At 59.5% G+C, this 15130-nt stretch overlaps 1 protein-coding gene across 1 annotated transcript in view; it reads right to left on the bottom strand.

The window, feature by feature from the left end:
• Window positions 1-6940, bottom strand: part of NFATC1 (nuclear factor of activated T cells 1) — a 114480-nt gene extending 107540 nt beyond the window's left edge. The window contains exon 1 of the mRNA XM_050892091.1: window positions 6808-6940. Within this exon, the coding sequence (XP_050748048.1) occupies window positions 6808-6940 (133 nt within the window). The remainder of the gene's footprint in view (window positions 1-6807) is intronic.
• Window positions 6941-15130: the final 8190 nt, after the last annotated feature.

Genomic DNA, 15130 nt, shown 5'->3' with positions numbered 1-15130 from the left:
GGAATAGCCTCTTTTGGAACTATTACGCATATTTTTAAAAAGTCAGCTTTTAAAGGGCCAAGAAAAATAACGTGTCATAAAGCTTCTCACACAATAGTACTCAAAATTGAAAGAAGCAAGATCCAAAGCCTTCCAAATGTATTTAGGTATCTTAAATTTTCAGGCAGCATGGAGAAAGTATGCCCACCAAATATAAAAGCCCCAAAGCCAGAACTAGGAACGGGACCGAGGCCCTGGTTTGTGAGCTAAAAACCACCAGCTACTATTTCTGAAAAAGCACATTCTTCTCCACAACTTCTGTATTTACAAAATTCATCAAATGCACATACATAGTCAGCATTTTCCTCACCAGGGTGAATTAGACATGTAGAAATAAAATGCCAGTCTTGAGGGACGGGAGATGGAGGTGGCTACAAAGGCATGAAACTGCATCACATAATGCAGCTGTGTAGGGTATTTTGACAGTGCTGATAGGCATGAAAGGAAGGTAACGCTTTAACATGGAGCCGCTGTCACAACCGTGATCTATAGAGGCCTCTGGGACCAGTGCACTTACTACCAAGACACTTTCAATAGTGGATTTTAATATCTTGAGCCAAAACCCAGTATCAGATAGACCAGTGCAGGTCTGCAACAGTTCTGTTCCAACAAATCTACACTTACTTACGCTAAGTATAACTAGGACAAGAAATTGGACCCCTTGATTTGTGAGCACATCTTCACATATTACATTTCACTTTCTGACAACATAAAAAATTCAGATTTTTTTCTTCTCTAGTTAATTTCACAGAGCAAAGGTTTTATTCCTTTCTATCACTAACGGGCTGATCCTGCAAGGCACTGGACACCATCAGTTTTTATTTACATTCTTTAAATAGGAATGCTGAACACCTGCAGCTCAGAGGGGCTTCCGAGAAGTTGAGGGCTATTTTACGTTTCTAAAGATGAAGCCACATCTAGGTCTGTGTTTAAATTCATGCTTTCAAAATTGCCTAATGGAGTTAGGTACTTTTCTCACTAGGACTGTGACACTTGATTTGCTTAGGCCTCTCCACTTTCCAGGTGTCTAATTACTAGGACACTCATCTGAAAAGCTTGGTGTGAAACTCTCAAAACTGCATTTTTCTAAAAACTGAGAAGCTTGTAACAACTATTTGGACACTGACAATGTGCCGGAGAGCTGGGCAATTGGGGAGCATTAGGAAGGGGAGCACTATGCCTTCACCTGCATCCTGGCAGGCTGCGATACGCAGGCATGGATTTGGGAACCTCATTCAGTTTAAAGGCAAAAGATGAAGCACAGACACAGAGACAGCCTTACTCTGAGGCTGCGTTAAATCATCTACTTGTACGAGAGCTTTTTATGGTGACCAGCTATCACTGACGCCGTACCAGTCAACCTCACACCAGGAAACGACAACTTTCTCTCTCTCTGTGTCAATTCCAGACTTGTTCGCCTCATTTCCACCTCAAGTATTGTTAAAAGTCATAAAAAAAGACAGCCGGACCGAGACACCAGAGTTGGGAACGGTGTGACCCGTGACAAATTCAGGCCCGTTATTTTTATTTATGGATGACCTTCAAGCTAAACCCTGAGCCTAACTAGCTCCAGCTCACGGGGGGGAAGGGGAGAGGGTCAAAGTGGGCTTTGAACTGGCCCGTCTCTGTGATGGGCAAGACCTAGATCCCCACTTCCAACCCCCGGGGGCTTTGGGGGTGGTGAGGGCTGTGCGAGGGGGTCGCCCCCCGCCAGCGCCGGGCAGCCTGCGAGGACAGCCCGGTCGGTCACAGGCTGCTGGCAGACGGGGGCAGCCGTGCGAGCAGGCAACGCCGGGGCTTGAAGAGCTCAAACAACGCCGAAGTTTCAAAAATGAGGCACCGGCTGCCTCCCGAGCCGTCTCCCCTCGCAGGCTCGTCCGGCTGCTGCAAGGGCACCGCGAGGGAACGGGCCGGGCGCCGGGGCAGGATTTCCCTCCCAGCCGCGGCGGCCCCGCTCGCCGCTTCCCGGCGCGGCGGAGACGACGAGCGCCGCCCGGGGCCGGGCCGACCCCGCCGGGCGGGACTGCCGGCTCCCCCGCCCCGCCGCCCCGGCCGCGCTCCCCCGGGGGGGGGGAATAACCTTCCCCCTCCCGAACGGGGCTGCGCAGGGGCGGGCTCCCCGCAGCATCCCTCCGCCAGCACCTCCGGAGGTGCCCCGGCCGCCCCGCCGCGACCCACCTCCGCCGCCGCCCTCATCGCTGTGCTTGAACTCGAAGAGGAAATCGAAATCAAACTCCTGCTCGGCCTCCACGCCCGTCATGGCTCCCGCCGCGACCCCCGCCACGCTCCGGCACCCAGGCGGCGGCGGCGGCGGCGGCGCAGCCCCCGGCCCGCCCCGTCGGGCCCGCCCCGTCGCGCCCGGACACCTGCTGCCGGCGGCCCGGGCCGAGCTCCCCCTCGGCGGCGGCGGGCTGCGCGCAAGCCCCGGCAAGGCGCAGGACGGCGGCCGCTGCGGGCGGTAACGTGACCCCGGCCCCGACGGGCGGCCTATCTCGCTGCCGCCGCCGCCGCCTCTGATCCGCCCTCCCTCCCGCTGTTGATGTTTCCGGGTCGATGCAAACAACCGCGGTGCCCGGCCCCCCCCCCGCACCTCCCCGCCGGGGCTCTGCCCCTGCAGCGCAGCCTGCGCGCCGCGGGGAGCCCCTCCGAGGCCGCGGCTGCGCCCCCCGCGCGGGGAGCCCGGCACCGGGGGAGACCCCAGACCCCCGGCTCGCCGGCTCCCCGGGGGGCGGGATGGGGAGGCCGGGGGTAGCCGGGCAGCGGGACTTCACCTGCTCCCGCCCGCCGGTAACTAACTGCCGCAGGTGCCGGGCTCCCGCCAAACGGAGCAGGGCAAGAGCGGCGCTTTCCGCCCTCGGCCAGGGGGCTTCGGGGGGGGGGCGGCTCTGCCCGCCCGGCCGGGATACCGGCGTGTCCCCGTCTTCGCTGAAGGCTTCTGAGGCTTCCTCCGAGGGTCCCCACCGCGCCGCGTCTGCGAGCCAGGAGGCTTCGCTTTCATTTATTTATTATTTATTTTACTTAGTTGCAGCACCCACTAGTGCCAACTGCTATAAAAAGCGCACTAAAGAGGGACTCGTAACGTTACCGGCTGCCTCCGTGCGCCGGCGAGGGAAAGGTCCCCGGGCCGAGGCCGCGCACCGAGGGGCGCTTGCAAAGGGCCCCGGTGACGGTGCGAGGCGGCAGGGCAGGCACGGCGCTCCCCCGGCCTGCCGTCTTTCCCCCCTTGTACGGGTCAAAAATCAACCAGGGAAAAATAAATTACACTCTTTTTCTGTTTAGAAATGCACTTCTGTCAGATGATACCGTCCCGTTTGAAAGTCTCCGCCAGGCAAAGGAGCTCCCCCCCCCCCCCCCCCAGCAGCTCGGCTCGCCTCGCCTCTTGAGCTCCCTGAGCTTCAGGCCGGATTTCAAAAGGAATAGTTTTTTAAAGCGGTTATGGAAATGGTATTCCCTTATAAACTCAGGGAATACCATTTTCCAGGCTTAGGGCTGAAATCTCCGTTACAAAGTGCCAGGAAAACACAATTTTTTTCCATCAGAGCCCGTTACGTTTTTTCCCCGCCTCGCCGGGACGAGCCGCGCTGCAGTCTCGTCTCTCGCAGGAGCCGGCGGGCACCGGCAGCCCCCGGCGCCGTCGGGGCAGCCCCAGGGCACGCAGGGCCCCTGGGCCCCGGGTTGCTGCCAGCGGGCGGCCCCGCCGCGGGGCTGGGCTTTGCCCCGGAGGGGACGGGGTCTGCTTTGGGGCGGAGGTGAGGCAGCCGCCGGGGCGCCGCCGTGGGGCTGCCCTCGGTCCCCTGCTCGCAGCCGCTTCCCCGAACTGCCGGGGCTGAGTCACCCGAGTGTGCAAAAGGCCTTGGCAGCGGCGGAACACCTCCGCCTGCGGCTGCCGGCTTGCCGGGGCCGTGCTCGCCCCGGGATGCTGGAGCAGGCCAGGGGCGGCCGGGCCCGGCCTGGGAGAGGGGCCGCGCCGCAGGGACGAGCGTCCCGCTTTACCCGCGCACGGCCCGCAGCCTCTGCCCCGACGGCGGGGACTGCTGCGCCTCCCGCCCCCTGCCCAGGGCCTACAGGCGGGACAGCCGCTCGCCCCGGCCCCCAGCCCCCGAGGCGCAGCCCCCCGGTTTCACCGGGCTCACCCCCCCGCTGCCCCTCCGCGCCGGGCTGCTGTCTGCTCCCCATCGCCTGCCGGGGCGCCCCGGGGGGGAGGCGAGGAGGAGCTCCCAAGTACCCGCTGCTCTCGCTCCTTTGCCTCTCCCGCATCTGGTACCTGCGAGATGGGTGAACTGTCCTAAACTATTTACGGACGGCTTGCTTTGCCAGTGCCATAAATACTAGCGCTGTCAATGAAATATTTCGATTGGCACCCTTCCCTTGGAGAAACAGGAAAGATGTGCTACGGAAAGGCAAAACCGAAGTGATGCCACATGTGGGGACGGAACAACGGCGTCGCGCCAGTTAATAATCCAGTTCAAAACAGTGCCATTAAACTGGGGAGAGAGAAACGAGGGGGAGGGGGGTGGATGTGACCCGGCGAGGCCATCCCCGTGCCGCCAGGCGCCTCTGCGCTACCCACCGACCGACCCAGCAGCCCAAGGGCCGCCGACCAAGCCTCTCCCTGTAGTTCACCGGAGTTGTCCCAACTCCCCCTGGTCGCAACGCAGGTCCGACAAGGGACCCAGCAGACGGGCTGCTCTACCTGCAGCCCCGCAGCCTGAAGGAGAAGTTAGCTTGTACGTGGCGTTAACCCACGGGTATTCTCTGAGGCAAAGGACTCCGCACCTCGCTACGAGCCAAAGAAAAAAGCGGGGTCCTCCCACCGGGACGCTTTGCGAGAGTTTCTTCCCAGGCTAAGCAAGAAATATTTTCTTTGATTGTCGTAGTTTGGCAATCAAGGGGCACCTGAATTTGCAGGCAGTGATCCTGACTTGCAGGGCTCCCCTACGTGTTTCCTGGATTGGGTCACACTTTCTGGCTGGCCTCATTTTCTTAGTCCCTTACAAAATACATCAACAGGGAAGAGAACTGTCGACGAGGGCTGGCGACATTGTAACACAGGCATCAGAAATGCCACAGAAATAAAGAGGGGGGATTTTTTTTTTTTTTTTTTTGACAAGAGGCTCCAGTACGCTTTTTGTGTCAGCTGCCTCTGGGTATAATTTTTACAAGTTCGTGCATTCAGTGCCCTTGAAGCCCAGAGCGGTGGAAACGCCGTGCGTGCAGCCCTCGGAGGTCCGAGCGTGCGAGAGGCACGCAAGCCAAAGCTATTAAATAAAACGTAATTAACTTTCATCCAAAAAGGCGCTCGCATGCTTCAAAAGCGGAGCCGCAGTCACAGCCACGCTTGTAGCTTTTGCATTGGCAGGATCCCGTCAACTGAAATGAACCCCTGGAGTGAAAACATCTGTGTTAAAAAAAGAAAAGAAAAGAAAAGATGGGTCCCGAGCGCCCGTCCAGCTTTCCGGGGACAAACCCGGGGAAGGGAGCCCCGTTGTCCCACGCTGCGGAAAAAACACCGCGGACGTGGACCCGACACCCCCCCCCCCTACTTCTTCACAACTTTCTCTTTCCACGATGTGCGGGTTCGCCGTGCCCTGCCCGAGCCCGGCAGGACATTTTAGCCGCAGCAGCAGCAGCAGCAGCAGCAGCAGCAGCAGCAGCAGCAGCAAAGCGGAGGCACCACCAGATCGGAAGGAAACTTGGGAGCCCGGAGGGGGGGGGGCACGGCAGAGGGCTGTCCCCGGGCCCGCAGCGGGGAGGCGGGAGCTGCCCCTGCCCCGCACCTGCTGCGGCGCGGAGGTGATGCCCGGCTCCCGTCTGCGGGGTCCGGCTCCCGGGGGGAGGCGGCGCGGCGGTGCCGAAAGGCGCTGGCAGGGAAAAGCGAGGTGGGAACGTTTCGCCAGCGGGCAGAGCGGTGCTGGGTAACGATGCTCCGGGGGGAGAAAAATGTCCCGACTGGCACAGGGGAGGCTGAAGCCGGTCCCGGCTCCAGCCAAACGCTGCCCCTGGCAGGACCAAGTTCAGTCCGGACGGGCAGCTACCCGCAAAGCGCTTCCCAAGCCCCGCGCCCACGATCTTTCTCGCCAGAAACTTTGCCGCTGTGTTTTCAGCGCGCTTTTCGCAGCCGGGTTACTAGGAGACATCGAAAGAAGTCGCGACAGAGAGCCGGGGTCGCGGGGCAAGCGCTCCCCCGGAGCCGGGCCGGCGGCGGCGGGGAGCCCACACCCCCGGGGGCGCGGGGGACCCGGGGCGGCGGAGCCCCGCAGCCGGCCGCGGCGCGCCCGCCTGTTTCGGAGCGCCGGGGAGGGCTGGCCGCTGGTACGGCGCCTGGCACTGCCCGGGACCCCCTTTTTTAGGAGGCTCCCTCATTTTCCCAAGAGCGAGGGACGGCTGCAATTACAGGGTGTATTCTGACCTCCCCCCAACTCAAACCCGGGTCTGGGGAGGGAATCCCCGAGCTGCTTCGCAGCGTTTCCCCCTGACCGGACCCCAGGCGCCCTCGCAGCCCCGCGCTGGCGGCGAGGAGCGATCCAGCGCCGCCGCCGCCGCGCTGCCCCGCCGGGCCGGGCCGGGCCGGGCCAGCACCGGGAGCGGGCCCGGGCCCGGCGGGAGGCGGCCGGGAGCGGCGGCGCGGCCGAGGCGGCGCCGTGCGAGAGGCGAAGGAGACACCTATTGGCAAGCGGCCGCCGGCAAACCTCCGGGCCGCCGCGGGGAAACACCGGGGGACACCGCCGCCCGCCCGCCCGCCCGCCCGCCCGCAGCGCCGCCCGTTACCTTCCTCCGCCGCCTTCATGGTGCTGCCGAGCGGGCGGGCGCCGCGCTGCGGGGCCGCCGCCGGCCTCTCTCTCCCGCTGGCTGGGTCCCGCGACGGCGGCGCGGCGGCGGCCGGCGGGGCAGCGCTTGGCATCCACCCGGCGGGGCGGCGGAGCCCCGGCGCCGCGCCCCGGGCCGCTGCCGGCCCCTCGCCGCCTGCCCCGCGCCCGCGCCCCCCGCCCGCCTTCACGCCCCGGGGGCCGGGGCCGCGCCGCCCCCGGCGTGGTAGCCGCGCCCGCGGAGGCACAGGAGCTCGCCGTCGCCGCCGCCCCCCCGGGGCCGGGGCATGGAGAGGAGGGCGGGTGTGCGTGGGGACTTCGGAGGCACTGCCCGCGCCGCGGCGGCGGGACGGGGCGGCGGGCGCTGCCCGCCCGCCGGGTGCCGCAGGCGGGGTACGGGGGCGAGTGAGTGTGCGGAGCGGGGAAGTCTCGCTCTGACGCAGGGCTGCGCGCCCGGCGCCGCCTTTTTAAAGCTGGAAAACACCCCCCCACCTCCCTTCCCCTCCCGGCCCCTCTCCCCGCCCCGGCCCCGTGATGTCAGCCGGGCCCCGGCCCCGCCGCCGGCGGGCGGCCAGCGGGAGGCGGGCACCGGCGGGCACCGACGGGCCCCGGCCGCCGCGCCGCCCGCCCGCCCCTCCGCGGGGCACGGCGGCCGCCCGGCCCTCGGCCCGCCCAGCCCGGCCCCGCCGCCGCCTGCGGGGTCCCCGCAGCCTGCGGGAGCCGGGTCCCCTCCTCGGGGGAGCGGGCGGCGCGCCGGGGTCGCGAAGTGAAGGAGGGGAAGGCGGGGAGACGGGGGAGAGAGGGAGGCAGGCAGGGAGGGGGAAAAAAAAGCGAGGCAGCCTCGCATGCTGAAATCATTATGTAAAAAATCGCAGGCTTCCCCCGCTGTGGAAATTTGGAAAAGAGCATCCACTGGCAGGCGAGAGAAAGGAAAATCCCATTCTGCTAAATTACTAACAGACCCGGTGGACTCGGTTTCAGTCGCTCCAGATTTATTATTTTATTTATTATTATTCTGTAAATATCTCAGCAACACAGTTGTATCTCATCACTTCGTAGCGGGGGGAAGGAGAGGTTTCCTACCCACAGCGACTCCTCCTCCCACCTCCCACCTCCGGGATGCCCCGACCCGGCCCCCGACGCGGCCGTGACACCCCGGCACAGGCAGGAGCCGCCCGGGCGGGGGCTGCCGAGAGGGGCCGCGCCGCCGCCGCCTCCGCCGCTTCGAGCCCCGTTCCCCTCGCCCCGCGCTCCCCCTTCGTCCTCCCTCTGCCCCCACAGCTGGCAGGAGGGGACCATACTTTCCTGTTGGAATTGGACGGCGGCGTGCGGAGAGTTGGGGTGGTTTTGAGCATATCTGGTGTATGAAGGGAAAAAAAAAATCATAAATCTAGTGCATGACACCCATATGTGGTTGAAAATAAACCCAATATAAACGAAATCCTGTCTGCTCCTGGGGAGCAGGAGGCCGCGGCTGATTCTTCGGGGCGAGCTCCTCCACTAAATCATGGTGGAAGACGGTCCCCACCAAAGAGCGCACCCGGCGAGAAGCACACAGCCCCCCTCCTTCCCCCCCCCCCCGCCCCCCCGGACCCAGCCGTCCCCTCGGGTGGGGAAAAACCAAAACCAAAACAAAAAGGGCGACGCTTGTCTTTCAAGGAAAACCGAACGGGAAAAAAGAGGGGAAAACCCCCCGCCCCCCAGCGGCACCGTCCCCAACACTGAGGCCTTCCCTCAGGCACCCCAGCTGGGTCGCCTAGACGTGGCGAACGCGGGGCTCGGCGCCCGCCGCCCGCGCAGAGGTGCGGAGCCGCCGCGGGCGCGGAGCGGGCCGGGCCCCCGCCGCGCCGGGGCGCCGCTAGGGGGCGCTGCGGGGCGGGGCGGGCGCGGGGCGGCGCCGCAGCGCCCCCCCCGACGGCGCGGCCCCGGTGCGGCGCGGCGGCGCCCGGCCCTACCGGCGGGGCGGGGGCGGCGCGGGGGCCGTTTCCCCCCGGTCCCGCCTGCGCCTGGGCGGCTGCCGGCGCTGCCCGACGGGGGCGGGGGGCGGGGGGGAGATCCCGGCGCCTTCCTGGGAGGCCGGAGCGGGGGTGAGGCGCGGGGCGCGCGGGCGGGAGCCGCGCTCCCCTCGGCGGGACTCTCCTTTCCTGCCCGCCCCCTTGCTCCCCGCTGAAATGACGGAATCCCCCGTCTGTTTCCTCCTGTTTAATGCCGTTGCCCGGACCACCGTGGCTCCGCTCCAAGGCCCCGCCAGCCGGCGCAGGCAGCCGGCGGCGGCGGCGCAGCGCGGGGCCCGCGGCCGCCCCCCGCCCCGGCCCCGCCGCTCCGGTCCCGCCGCTCCGGCCCCGGCCCCGCCGCCCCCGCCGCCCCGCGCTGCCGCCCCGGGGCCGCCCGCCGCCGCCCCGCCTCCGCCCGCTGCTCCTCTTCCCTTTTCCCTGCGCCTCCCTCCCGCGTCCCCAAGTTTGTTTACAGCCGCTACTAGGAGAGACTGTTACACGGAGCTTATTTTGGGAGCCGGCGATGACTAACGAAGTTAAAAGGAGCTTGGTACAGAAAACAACCTTATTTTTAGACGGCTGTTGTTTCAGTGGATTATTGTAGCAAATGCACCCTGGCCGTTTTTAAAAGCCACTTCCCAGATGCCAAGTCTTTTCTTCTGCGCTGCTGCCGAGGCGCGCACGCCTGGCCGGCCCCTGCATTGTTTGCTTCGCTTTCCTACATCTGCTGGCTAAACCCTACCCGTAATTGCTATGACTACAATTGGTCTTAATTAATTTGGATTTTCCGACACACAAACCTACAACTCTTTCCACGGAAGAAAAAAGGAGGAAAAAAGAAAAAAAAAATGGCTTGGAGTATTTGGAGCGATTTACGGTGACCTCCAGCGATGGGTCAGCAGGGACCGAAACGGGATCCCCCTTGCTTTTTGAGGCAGGACTAGCTCTTCTGTAGGACTTCTTCGCCTCCCAGGTGCACTATGAAAGAGGCAGGTCTCTGCGTTTAGCTTCATCTCAGGCAGTCCCCTGGGCCGCAGGGTGACGGCACTGCCCACTGCAGCCGATGTGCACGGAGGGGGTGGCAGTGTGCGACTGGGAGATGCGGCCGCTCCCGCTGCCTCGCTCCCCATCACCCCTCTTCGCCCCATGTGGGAATCGCCGCATGGCAGCTCAGGCACTAAGACCAAACACGGGGCTCCCTGTGTCCAAGGCCGGTCCCTCGCCGACCAGCCCTAATTCCTTGTGGGTAAATCAGAGCAGAGCTGGTGGGACCTCAGCAGGCTCTGCTCCACTGGATACGCAGGGCTGAGCAGACGTGTACCTCAGCAAGAAACCCTCCCTTGTCACTGGTGCTGTGCCAGGCCATGTCTCACCCCCCTGCACCGCCGTGCAGCCAGCCTTCTCCAGCTTTCCACGCGGGCACTTCTGCTGGCCCCTCTTTTATCACGGTCCGTCTCTGCCGCAGAGAGTTGTACAGGCTCCCCGGGCAGTCCCTCTCCATCCACGTGTCCCGCAGCAAGGAGGAGGGGGCGAGCTGGTGCTCCCCTTCCCTTGTGCTGCGGCAGAGGCAGCTGTGCTTGAAAACAAAGCGCTTGCTGCTTTTAGCCAGTAATCAGGTTAATTGCCAGGGAGAGTTCGGCTGCCCCGCTCTACCTTTACGCCTTGGCTGAGACCGAGCGCGTGGCGGCTTGCGTGGCCCGGGTCAGGCTGAGAAACTTGTCCATGTGGCTGCGTGCCGAGGCGATGCTCGTGGGAGGCGGTGCGGCATGGCTCTCCCTCGCGGGAAGTGGCCGGACTGGGGCGAGAGTTTGGGAAGAAGGGGACGTAGCGCAGCGGGGAACAGAGCAGGCCACAGAGCCTCTGTCTTAGGGTGTAGCCCTTTTCGGTTCCCACCGATTTTCCACTGCTCTGGCAGCCATCAATTTGTACTGGAGAAATCGCAAGAAGAAAAAATCTGTATGTTGTAGAAGGAAGGAGGGCAGGAGTAGGAAAGAAGCCTTCCCTCCCTCTTCCCACCCAGCTGCGGGGTGGGTGAGGAGCGCTGCCGCAGCACCGCAGTACTTCCCACTGCCCGGCATCGCCGTCGATTGCTGGGCTGCATCCCTCCAATGCTGGAGCCGCCTGCGGCCCCTGGAGCCCGTGTGTTGGCTTTCCCTGCGCAGCTTGGCCGGCCGACACACGCTTCCTCCGAACCGCACACACGGCTCCTTTGCTGCAGGAAGGAGCCAAATGCCACAGGCTTGAATGGGCACTTTTTGATCAGTTTTTACCCCTTCTGTTCATCTTTGCAAGCAAAGCTATAAATTTGCCCTCTGTCCTCAGTTCTTGCATGTAAATGTAGTGCTATCCTTTAAAAAAAACACCCCAAAACCTGTGGAGTATTTATACAGGATGTTTTAATCACTGAAGAGTCTGATTCATGCTCACCAGATTAGTTTCACATTATATTAAGTCGTGTGAGTATGTGTATTCCCTCCTGCATTTTGCTTTTCTCTCCTTTTCTTTGGGCCGCAGCAGACTGGGAGGGATGGTTTGCATGGAGCTTTGTACACAGTAGCTACAGTATTTCTCAGGGAACCTCTAATTCAACCAAAATGCCTTCGTTATCACCTCACCAGAGGATATAGGTTAGTAGCACACAACAGACAGGCAGGGCTGCTGTTCCTGACTTGCACCCTGACCTGCTTGCAAGACTTGGGACAAACTGTTTCTCCGCACCGTGTCCTGTAAAATGAGAATCTTTCAGCTTCATCTGCACAAAAGTGTTTTGAAAGCAGGGCGGCGGGGACCTCCCTCTTCAATGTTTACCAATATCAAATATTTTCTTACAATAAATGCACAGAATCCCATAATCCAAGGTACGGATAAGAAAAAGCCACCCGTGCTCTGCACAGAAATTTTGTTCTGTTTTGGGCTTCTTGCCCTTATATCCTTATAGCCTCTTATGTCTAACACATATAATAATGGCCATCTCCTTAGGGTCTGCGCTCTCATCTTTTGGGTTTTGGCAGCTTCAAAAGCATCAGCATCTGTTCAGAATTTCATTCATTGTAACAAAAGATTTATAAGTCTCAAGCCTCCCTAATCAAGCTCCTAATTAAAGTCTTTCTAATCCCCTGCTTTGAAAATGGTAACAAGATTTGCTGGAAAGTGAGAGAGCACATGGCCAGTGTTTGTGGCCGGTACCGCACCATTTTGAAAACACATCCCTGAACCTTTCAAGCAAGGCACAGAGCACACCTGAGCAGCGGCCAGATGCTGCCCAAAGTCCCCTGAAGTTAGAAGCTGGTGCAAAGGCAGGGACTGGGCTCAGCCTCCCATCCCCCAGACACAGCCTCTTTCACAGGCTGCCAGAAATCATTTCACCACTTTTAAGGTGCATTGCACTTAGCAGGACAAATGCCAGAGGAGGAATTTTGTGTGCTTGAATAATGTTGTAATTTACCTTATAACCGGTCTCATTACGATGTTGAGTGCTCTGTTGATTTACCTGGCTTTTGATTTAGTGGGCTCTTTTTAAACGACGATTTAGGAACGCAGCCAGGGACTGCAGGCAAAGGACCTTAAACCTTTTTGGAGCTACAGTCACCCGTTCAGACACCGACTTTTTAAAATCAAGACAGACATCAAACAGCCACACCAGACCCATATACAGAAAGCTGCGACTGAATTAAACCGAGACGTTAGTTCAGAGAAATAATTTCATAATGATACACGCTGTGTCGGTGCCGCTTTGTTTTGTCCTGGTTTTGCCCCGGTTTTGCCCCTTCTACAAACCCGAATCATGGGCAGGTATGCGCCTTGTGCTCTGGGCGGACCCCTCGCTGCTGGCTGGGGTCGGTGTGCAGCATCTCCTCTCCGCAGCTGGTCTGGGCTGAGGTGGGTGCCGGCAGCGAGCTGAATCCCGGCTCTGTTGTGTGACCCTGGGGTCCCACCACAGCGATTCAGGTACTCCCTTCCCACGCCAAAACAACTGTCAAGAGTGAAAATACTGGTACTCTGCATTTCTTCCTGGACACTACCGATGAAACATGCAATACAGTGGGTGGTTAAAAAATAAGAGCATGTATAATGCTCTGTTTGTAAAATAGTACTAAACAATTGGCAAATTTTTATACTTGTGCAGTATAGACAGACTTGCAAAGGAGCAGCGACAACGTTTTCTACCAGACAACGTATTTTAGCTCCGGAAATATTTCACGTGTTTCAGACTTCCCCAGTTGCTGGTACAGAGGGTGGTAACAAGTTTTTTGCCTCACTCAAAAGTACTTAATGAAGGAAAGGCTGGTTGGGTACACAGGGACTCAAGCTGGCAGCAAAGCAGACCCTTCTCCGGGGGAAGGGGAAGGGGAAGGGAAATGTCAGATTTACGATGTCTGCGGGAGACTGGGACCCATGGTAGGTATCGGTTCCTACGCACTGTAGGGATGGCGGCTTTCACCTCATCCATCCTCCAAGGCGCAGGATCGCACCTTCATTTTCAGGCAGTGCAAAGCAGTTTTTTTCCAGATGTCTGTGTTTCATCTGTAGGAGTGGGGTTGCTGCAGGAGGCTTTGTGGAAGCAGTGACCCAGGAGGATGGATGCGAGGCCCGGGGGCCAGTGCCTGAGCCTGTGATGGTCAGGAGTTAGGAAAGGCTGCGTGTGGCTCTTCCACTGCAAAAGGGGCTCCTTTCCCTCTTGACGAACGCATAAGCTGTACATCCCCTGGAAATTCTGCTTTTAGCGATGGGCCCCTGTAACTCCTTCTCATCCTCTCCCCTCCGCTGGTAGTTGGTCCCTGAGTGCATCTTCCCCTGCAGCCAGAGGATATCTAGACCGATCTGATTTATACCGGAGGCTGCATCTATTGTTGAGCTGTGGTCACAACCAAGTGCCCTGGGGGCCCAAACACGTCCTTAGTGGTCTCTGCCAAAGACGTGTGCTACAGTAGCATCTCCTTTTGGATCTGAGGCTCCATGTCTTGACGTACAGAACAGATCCGGCAGTGGTTAAATACCCTTTGTAACCTTCTTTCCCTGTAATCAAGCACTGGCCTGTTTCAGACTCCGAGTTCAATGCCGAGAGCATCCTGGTTGCCACATGAAAGGAGCAACCCGATGTGGAGTCCTGGACTCCTCAGCTGCAGCATGAGCCCTCTTTTCCAAAATTTCAGCTGCGCTATTTTTTACTTGTCAGGCTGCTGCTATCCCTACCACTCCTCAGCACCAGCCCGAGTCTATTTCTTCATTAGTTTCTTCCTGCTCTAGTTCATTAAACTTGCATTTAAATGTGCTGTTGGTTCTCCCTAAACGAATAACCTTCCATTGTGTAATATTGAATTACTTTGTATTAGCCTGTTCCCCCAGCGTCTCCAAATCCTCCTGTAGTCTGGTGCATTCCTGAAATTTATCAGCAGCCTCCCCTCCTATCATGATGTCATCTGCATCTGGACACCCAGCAGCTCGCGCCAACCTCGGGCTCATTTGTACAAAACTCTTAAACAGAGTAAGTCCCGGCACCGAGCCCCAGGAGATCTGGCCTGTTAGCTCTCTTCATGTGCACGGTCCTATTTATTGCACTTCCCTCTTCTCTAACCCAAGTTTATCCTCCTAATATCAATACTCCAATACTTGTATACTTTTTACTGACCTCATTTTCTGATGCAGAGTCAGTAACCTTGTTAAACTCCAGCAAACACAAAATTATTGCTTTAAACTTTTCTGGGCTCACCTTCACAAACTTTATGAATAGGATTTGGACTACTCTAGCAGCAATTTTGACTATGGCCCCTTGTGCCAGATGCTTGCAAACACCAGTCCCTGCTCCCCCTTTCCCCAGTACTTTCAGCATGATAGGACAACCTAGGGGATGAGAGGTATTGAGGGAGAAAGGAAATATTTTCCAGGTGATGAAATGAGGTGCCAAGGTTTTATTCACTCACTTGTGGCTATGCACTATTGAGGAGCATCCTTTACATTTCATGTAAAGTAGGTAATGATGAACTACAGCCCGATGGTGTAAAGCAATATACTCTCCTCCTCTCCTATTTTCACCAAACACTGAGCTGCTCAGTCTTTCCAAAGACAGTGGCCTTGGACAGGGATGAAACTTGGAGCTTTTCAGCCTAAAAGATGAAATGATAGGAAACTGCATGCCACTGGAAATGAAGGGTTATGATGGAGATGCTGAACGCAGATGTCTCCAGCTGCCTGCAGTACAACAGCAATGGCAGGTCTCAAATACAGTATTCAGAGGTACCTAGGTCACAGCTGGACTGCACCAGCTGCAGAGTCGGGGGCACCTCAGAGGTG

The sequence above is a fragment of the Gymnogyps californianus genome, chromosome 2 (assembly GCF_018139145.2).
Source record: "Gymnogyps californianus isolate 813 chromosome 2, ASM1813914v2, whole genome shotgun sequence".
Taxonomy (NCBI): domain Eukaryota; kingdom Metazoa; phylum Chordata; class Aves; order Accipitriformes; family Cathartidae; genus Gymnogyps; species Gymnogyps californianus.
Note: the sequence above shows the minus strand (reverse complement) of the source record. Positions and strands in the feature narration are given on the sequence as shown.